Genomic DNA, 8,106 nt, shown 5'->3' on the forward strand with positions numbered 1-8,106 from the left:
TATGCATAAGAAATTGCCAATATCAGCACTGAGTGTACAAAATGTCCAGTGAGGCCCCAATTATTATGGTGTTATTGTCAAGATAAATACTTTAGCCATGATCCAAGGGCCACATTTGTATTCCAGTTCCCCCTTCCAGCAGTAGTCCTCTACACTTGCCAAAAAGCTCCTCAAAGGTCAGTTGCCTTCTAGAGCAGCCTCCCAAATGTCCCAAGCAGCCATCTGACCACATAGATACGTTTTGTGCATGTGCCTCTCCAGATCTTGTACATGAGACTAGTATTTGATTAAAAATATACTAACCTATTTCAGAAGAGGCATCATAGAGTGGGCGATGAGAATACTGATTCCTTAGCTTTTTGTATTTATTGAGAATGTAAACAGTGAATCCCAGAATTGTCAATGCAAGAACAATGGCAAAACCAATTGTTAGGATGACCTCTGACTTCTTCAAATCAGCTTCTTCTGCTGGAATGAAATAACATAACTAGCTTACTGCTATTTAATTTTAAAACTTCAATATGCAGACAGGCTTCCTGTACAGACATACATTAAAATGTGTGTTAAATTGTAGTCTGGAGTCTCATTACCAATTTTAAGATGGCAAGTGGACATGTATTTATCTCTCTCACAGTGTTGTGCATATTGTTATACTGCAACGGCCAGATCTACACCAAGCAGGGTATAGCGCTATGAAAGTGGTATGAAAGCAGTATATAAGGCAGGAGCCGCACTACTGCTTTCAGTGTACTGAAGTGCACTGACAACTGTTGGGGCCCATGACACATACCATATACCACTTTCATAGTGCTATATCCTGCTTGGTGTGGCTTCTGCCTCTTATATTTTTTAATTTTATTTATTATATTTATATCCTGCCTTTTCTCCTCCAAGGAACCCAAGGCAGCATACATAATCCTCCTCTCCATGTTATCCTCACAACAACCCTGTGAGGTAGGTTGGGCTGAGAGTCTGTGACTGGCCCAAAGTCACCCAGTGGGTTTCCATGGCCGAGTGGGGACTAGAACCCAGATCTCCCGACTCCCAGTCCAACACCTTAGCCACTACACCACACTGGCTCTCTTTATATACCCCTTTCATAGTGATATAACCTGCTCAGTGTAAATCTGATACATATACAAGTATGGCTGGAAACATGATATTTTTTTCCAGAGTGCTGAAGGTGATTTAAACAAGGGTGCTTACACTTACATCACTCCTCTGATAAGCAGGTTTTGTATTGTTCCAAAACCCTGTAAAATCTGTTTTGGCCAATTTTCAAAGCACTTAAAAATTCTCACCAGTCTATACACAAAGGGTTGCCAACTTTTGTTTTCCAAACAAATCTCACAGCTGGGAAAGGCAGAAATTGGAGGTAGAGACAGATCAGGGGTATAATCTAGTAAGGAGTAGGAGCAGAATTAATTGCAGACATTTTGTATTTGTTCTATTGGCTGATGCTGACGAATACTGTAGGCTGAGCCTGTATGTATGTTCTAATGCTTCATTATTATTATTATTATTATTATTATTATTATTATTATTATTTTATTTATATAGCACCATCAATGTACATGGTGCTGTACAGAGTAAAACAGTAAATAGCAGGACCCTGCCGCATAGGCTTACATTCTAATAAAATCATAGTAAAGCAATAAGGAGGGGAAGAGAATGCAAACAGGCACTGGGTAGGGTAAACAGGCACAGGGTAGGGTAAAACTAACAGTATAGAGTCCAAACAACATCAGGTTTTAAAAGCTTTAGGAAAAAGAAAAGTTTTTAGCTGAGCTTTAAAAGCTGCGATTGAACTTGTGGATCTCAGATGTTCTGGAAGAGCGTTCCAGGCGTTATGATAAGCTCAGATCCTAATTAAGCATAATAAAGATCCTATTTAGACCATCAAACTCTACACCAACAATCCTTCATTTTTAAGAAGTCTGAGACTTGTTTTCATTGAAGAGGCAGGTGCCAAACCCACTTTATTATCAGGTCACTTTTCGAAGAGCCTGGATGCCTTCAAGTTTCATATTCCAAGAGTAAATATGCTTTTGGAACCATATAGGGGAAAGGTAAGAGTAGGAAGGGCGATTTGGAGCAGCAGTGAAATGGCAGGCAAGGAAAGGATTAAACACCCTCTTCTCCTGCCGCTATTCTGCTCTAAACTGGTTTTTCATTTTTTAAAAAAACAACAACATCAGGTCTCAGTTTACATGTGTTTACCTCAAGTTAGCTCAGTAACTCAAATATAGGTAGACCTACCTGGAAATGGAATTGCTGAAACTGAAACCAAGCCCTTGCTACTGATTAGTGGTATGCTTCTAGAAGGCTGAGATGTCAGTTTCAATGTGATAGCTGAAGTTGTGACTTTGGAATCTTTAACAGTGGCTTGATGTGTAGAATTTCCCAAAAACGACTCAGTAGGAAATGTTGCCACCTCAGTTTTTGTTTCAGCAGTGATATCTGATGAACTCTTAGCTTTTGTATGACGAGAGTGAGTGCTTTGTGCAAAATCAGACAACAGAGGGGAAAAGCTGGTAGTATTCACAGTTATAGCAAATGTATTCCAGTTGGAACTTGCATTATGCAATATAGTGCTGTTTGCTGTCTCTTTACTGGATACAGTGGGCATTTTTGTCCTAATCGTGGTAGCTGTTCTTGCCTCATGAGTTGACATTGTGCTTAGCATGTCTTCATGTCTTAGTGGCTGGAAGTCTGCAGCCTGAAGTGGAACTGCCTGCACAATGATAGAAATTACAAGACAAGCATGGTATGTTCTTTTATCCATGATAGCTGTTTGATTTTCCCAGTCACATGTGCATTACTTTTTCCTGTAGGAATAGATTTAAAAAGTCATGAAAATGTATTAAAACTGCTTCAAGCTGGTATCTCTGTAGGAGCAGACAGAAATGCAAAGGGCTGAAGGCCTATCTTCTTCCCAATCAAGAGTACTTACATATATTATTTATTTATTTATTATTTATTTAGAGTATTTTTATCCCGCACCTCAGCCAAAAGGCTCTCGGAGCGGCTTACAATGTATCAATAAAGAAGACAGTCCCTACCCTCAGGCTTACATTCTAAAAAAAGACGTGACACACAAGGAAAAGTGGATGGGGAGGGAAGAGGGAGAAAATAAAAAGAAATTAAGGAGACTGTTTAGGCTGGTGGGAAGGCCCTGCTCCGTCCTCTCATCTCCCAATGGAGGGGCAAACCAACAGCTCCTTCTTCCCCACAAGGTGAAGATGTTAGCCCTGTGGGGGGGGGGTCCAACTGAAGCAGGCCCCGATGGTGCCTGCCTGCTCCAGTCTCCCTATAAGGTGTGCACTTCTCCAAACAGAAAGAGATACTGATGGAATGCTTCCAGATGAGGCTTTTGTTGTACAATTGTCCCGTTCCACTCGTGGAATCTTATGGGGGGAGGGGCTTGTCTCCCATTTGTAACCCTCTTGTATTTTCCCACCTCTTCTGTCTTTTTTCTTCCAAAGGAAATCCGTGGAGGGAAAGATGGAATGCTGTATAATAGATATTATCCAGTGTTAGAGCAGTCCCATTGAAATGAAAGGGGTTTAAGTTAGTCCCATGCAGTCATGACTAACAAGTCCCATTCATTTCAATGGGTCTATTCGTCAGACTAACATTGGATTCTACCCAGTTTTAAGTGGTAGCATTAGGAGCCAACCATTTGGAAGCAGCCTTTGAATCAGTTTTTAACTGTGCATATTTATTGTTTTATACTGTATGCTTTTATCTGTACGCCGCTCTGAGATCTTAATGATATAGGGTGGGATAAAAAATGTTTTAAATAAATAAATAATAAAACATCGTGGTAAGTCCGACTTCTTTTTAAAGACGGAAGTTGCTGCTATCTCCTGCTGTGTGCAGGAGAAGCAGTGTGATCAAAATGGCCCACTGAATGGGCGACGTGCAAGTTGTTTACTTCCTCTTTCAAAAGGGGAAGTAATGAGGGACAAAAGTGCGGGTGGAGAAGTGATGGTTCGCAAACATGATTTTCCCTTATGTAATGATGCTCTTAGTTTCTCCTCAGTGCAATGTGAAAAAATAGTGGCAGAGGGCTTTTATAAGGACAAACAAGATCAAGATTATTAACATAATTTGTAAAGAGCATCTTCCATGGATGCTGTACAATAATAATTGGCATTTTGAAAGCTTTATGTATTTATTAAATAAATAAATTACAGTTTGTGGCCTTTGCCTCAGGTGGAGCTTGTCTATAACCTGTAATCTGACAGAGTACAAACATCCATCTTTGTATCTAGTAGTTTTCATAGCACTAAGCTGGAACCATGTATTAAAAATAAATATTTTCGTTAAGTTGTGCAAATGCTCCAAACCAGCCCAGACTATGTGAATATCGTAGAAGGCAGGTTTGTTGGGCTGAAACCTGGAAATCCACCTTTTACATTTAACGGATTCTTCAGATGTGCAATTTTTTGTGTGAGTATCATGGTTTGGTCACTGCTTTCCCCACATGCTTTACACAACATAATTGACATGCAGTTGTTGCCCCACCTCTTCCCCCTTTTCGCATCTTATTTTGCTAACGAGGAAAATGCAGTACTTTTTGGCGGTCATGTGATGAAACCACCATCTCCCCATGTAATCCTCCCATCACACTATGTCCTGCTTGGGTGTTTGGCGGTGCCGTTTTGACAGTACTGACAAGGATTAGTTGGGAGTGTCTCCTCCCGCCCCTCCGCTCCTGGCTCAGCTCCATATTTCAGGAGTGCCTAACCAGATGGGCAACGGGGTAAAAGTAAAACTGGCGTGAAGGAACGAGGCAGCCAATTGGTGGGAAATCAGGAAGTCGGCCAATCACATTGTCCTACCCGCAAAGCTCCACCCACATGTCAAAATGCTATTCAACTTCCCCAAAGACACATAACTATAACACAGTGCAAACTCAGCAATTATCTAAAAGTCGTGGTTAATCGCGAATGCGAAGATGTGCATTATCACGCTAAAACCCTGGCGCTACGGCGAATGGACGCTTGTGTCATGTAAACACGAATATGCACATTTAAACAAGATGTTTTGATGTGCCCCATGTTACATTTCACACTGAGAAGGGAGGGGCTACGCCAGAAGGGTGGATGTCCAATAACATCCTGCCAGACTCCACCCACCCATGAAAATGGCATATAGAGTTATGCATAAAAAGAAAACCCAGCCATATAAAGACCACATTTAAATCCTGAAAACAATCCAGAACAGGAAGAAGTGGTAAATTGTGGGAAGAAAGCTCTGTCTGAAAATGTCCTATATCTGCTGCTGAATCAGGAGACAACAAAGTCATATCTTTTCTCTGCACATCAACGCTCCCGTCCCTCCAGTACTGTTGATCCTATCCCCTGCCACTGTTATGAGCCCATCCTTAATTGTGATTCTAGCTGTCACACTGGAGACAGGCCTGGGAACTGGAAGCGGAAGCCATGGTTGTGAATACAGTAGCAGAATTAAAAGTAAAATGGCTGTTCCTGGTTTGTTACCTTTTAATATTTATTGAGAGTTAAGCACAAGAACCAGAACTTTTCTTTGTACTCAACTAACTCTGGATAGCTGGTAAGCAACGGTGATAGAATTTACCAGACAATGGAGATTAGGCACCCCAAATAAAAAAAATGAAAAATTCAACCATTCCTGTCCTCTAGAGGTAGGCTTAACTCTGTCCTGCAGCAATTAAGAAATGTCTCTTCTACTATTTATTGTTATGGCTCCACATTTGGGTTAACAAATCATTAAACATTAAATCATACAAATTTTCAGGACTTGTCCTCACTACACTGATTGCACAGAGTAACTCCATGAAATATATTTGACATACTCACATATTTCTTTAATTCATGTGGTTGTCTGGCAAAGTATCCTCTCATTGTTTTGTCCCTTTTTTGGTACTGTATATTGCAGAAATTCCTCAGGTTTGCATTCCTTCCCCCCACCCTTACTTTTTGATGGTGTTGTTGTTTCTACACAGAGGTGTTCCACTGAAGGCACCTCCAGTTTAAATGGTGGGTGGTGATTAAATGGCAGTCTTTAATTAGTGTACTGCATTGGCTTTTAGCACACTGCCTATATGGCAAGGGCAGTTGAGACCCCTGGCAAAAGCAATCTGTCCTTCCTTCAGCAGCCTGCTGGGTGGGGAGGGAGGGAGAGGAACGGAAAGACCAGGGGAAAGAGAAAGTAAAGGGGGTGGCAGGAAAAGAGAGTGGCTTCGCCCACCTTTGGCTATGACTTCTCCCACCATTGGATTCAGGCCTGACCACTACCATCATGTGGGCCCTGACAATTACTGCCAAAAATTACTGCAATTGAAAAAGATGTCCTATGCTTGCTATATGGTCTTGTGTTCTATGAAATCAAATAGATGGGTGTGTGTGTGTGAATATGTGAATGCACACACACCATGCATATATCTCACAGACACATGCCAGATCAACAATTTCTAAGGGATGCTGTTTTAACGTGGGTTGGGTTGAGGGGATTGATCTAGTTTTAGGACAGGGAAATAGGCATTCATGAAGCTGATTACATGTGATCTGAGGCCATGGAATAAGGGCTGCTCATTCTGCTCTGCCTGAAAGGGTGCTTCTCCAATTCCTCTTCAGAAGTTTGAAACAGACCAAACAATATCAAAACAATGTTTACTGAAGAGTATTTTTAACTGTTCCTTTTCTGAACACTGGCACAACATTCAAATTCTATAGAGATACAGATACAAATGCAAATTCTATACAAATTCTATAACTTTCTTCATACTAATAGAAATCTGATCCAAAGAAATCTCTTAGAACTCACCAAAGATGGAAGAAGGCAATGACGATCGTACTTACTGGTAGCTATTCTGAGTAACAGATACTTGACTTTAGTGTGTTTCTGTTTATTTAATAGCTGTGGGATATGTTTGCTATAGTGCTGGGTGAAGCTCAAAGAGATCTCTATGGTAACAGGGGAAACTATAAAAGAGTTCAGAGATTAGTCATGTAAAACAATAACTGGTTGGGTTGGTCTCACTTGTCATTTGAATATAGCTGGGAAACTTAACAGGAAATAATGTATTAATATCATAAGGTAGCATTTAAGAGCAAGACGATCTGAAAGGTGTCTTGATAAAATAATCTCTGCAACTTTACAGAAACATTTGTGCCGTCCCAAAGCTTAAAAGGAACACACTTTTTTAAAAATATTTCCTTCTTGGGAATGATAAGAGTAGTAAAGTCACTCTCCTTTTGTTCACAGCCCTGCCTTTTCTTCAGAAACAGAAGAGAGAAAAAGAAAGAAATTCAAGGCTTATGTTATCATCTACAATATATTATAGTCTTTTCAGTGCTAGGTGAAACACCATTTTATTACCCCAGGCATTTTAAGAACAGTTTTCAGTGCTTTTAGATCTTTGCAATGCTGGTTTTGTTTATGTCCTTGCTCGGAGTTTTAGCTTGGTTTTGCTATGTGCTGTTTTTATCATATCTTTATTGTTTGGCATTTTGTGTGTTTAATTTACCTGTACACTGCCCAGAGATACACAATACTTGCATTATAGAAATATTAAAAACCAGAAGAATATATATCTTGGGCTGCCAAGAAAAGGAAATGGATACAAACCCCCTGGATTACTTTTAAATCTGGTAAAACCAAAGTAGAAAAAGTAGTAGTGATAAGGAAGCAAAAGTGAAGTCTTGAAGATTAATCTTGTTTTATGGATATAGTTGCCATATCTAGTGGTTTTCCTCAGACTAGAAACTAGACCAGTCCTTTCAGGAATAATAATAATAATAATAATAATAATAATAATAATAATAATAATAATAATATAATTCATGTTTACAGATTAGAAGTCACTTCCACAATTCCAGCTCTTCACCATTATTATTTTCTAGTAACAGAACCAAAGAAAACACTGGACTTCTCAACAACAGTTCTTCCCAGGTACTGAGAATTATACTCACCTTATGTATAATCACTCAGTGAATGTGCTGAAAATGAAATCACTAACTGATTGGACCAGTAAATACTGTATGACGATTTCATAGAGGAAGTGAATGATTAACTTGTAACTAGTGATGCTGCTGGCATAGGAATTAAAACAACTCC

At 39.8% G+C, this 8,106-nt stretch overlaps 2 protein-coding genes across 7 annotated transcripts in view; both read right to left on the reverse strand.

The window, feature by feature from the left end:
• LOC134410479 (uncharacterized) overlaps positions 1-8,004 on the reverse strand; it is a 37,776-nt gene extending 29,772 nt beyond the window's left edge. For 4 of the 6 annotated variants that reach the window (XM_063143805.1, XM_063143797.1, XM_063143789.1 and 1 more), the window contains exons 1-3: positions 7,962-8,004; positions 2,260-2,828; positions 304-468 (exon numbers count right to left, since the gene is read on the reverse strand). In XM_063143805.1, the coding sequence (XP_062999875.1) occupies positions 304-468; positions 2,260-2,785 (691 nt within the window). In that variant the 5' untranslated portion in view covers positions 2,786-2,828; positions 7,962-8,004. Of the gene's footprint in view, positions 1-303; positions 469-2,259; positions 2,829-6,813; positions 6,834-7,961 lie in introns of those variants that run through there. The other 2 variants (XM_063143781.1, XM_063143773.1) reach the window with 2 other exon arrangements.
• Positions 1-8,106, reverse strand: part of TSPAN2 (tetraspanin 2) — a 249,747-nt gene that overhangs the window by 127,633 nt on the left and 114,008 nt on the right. The gene's annotated exons all lie outside the window — the stretch shown is intronic.

Source organism: Elgaria multicarinata, chromosome 1 (assembly GCF_023053635.1).
Source record: "Elgaria multicarinata webbii isolate HBS135686 ecotype San Diego chromosome 1, rElgMul1.1.pri, whole genome shotgun sequence".
Taxonomy (NCBI): Eukaryota; Metazoa; Chordata; class Lepidosauria; order Squamata; family Anguidae; genus Elgaria; species Elgaria multicarinata.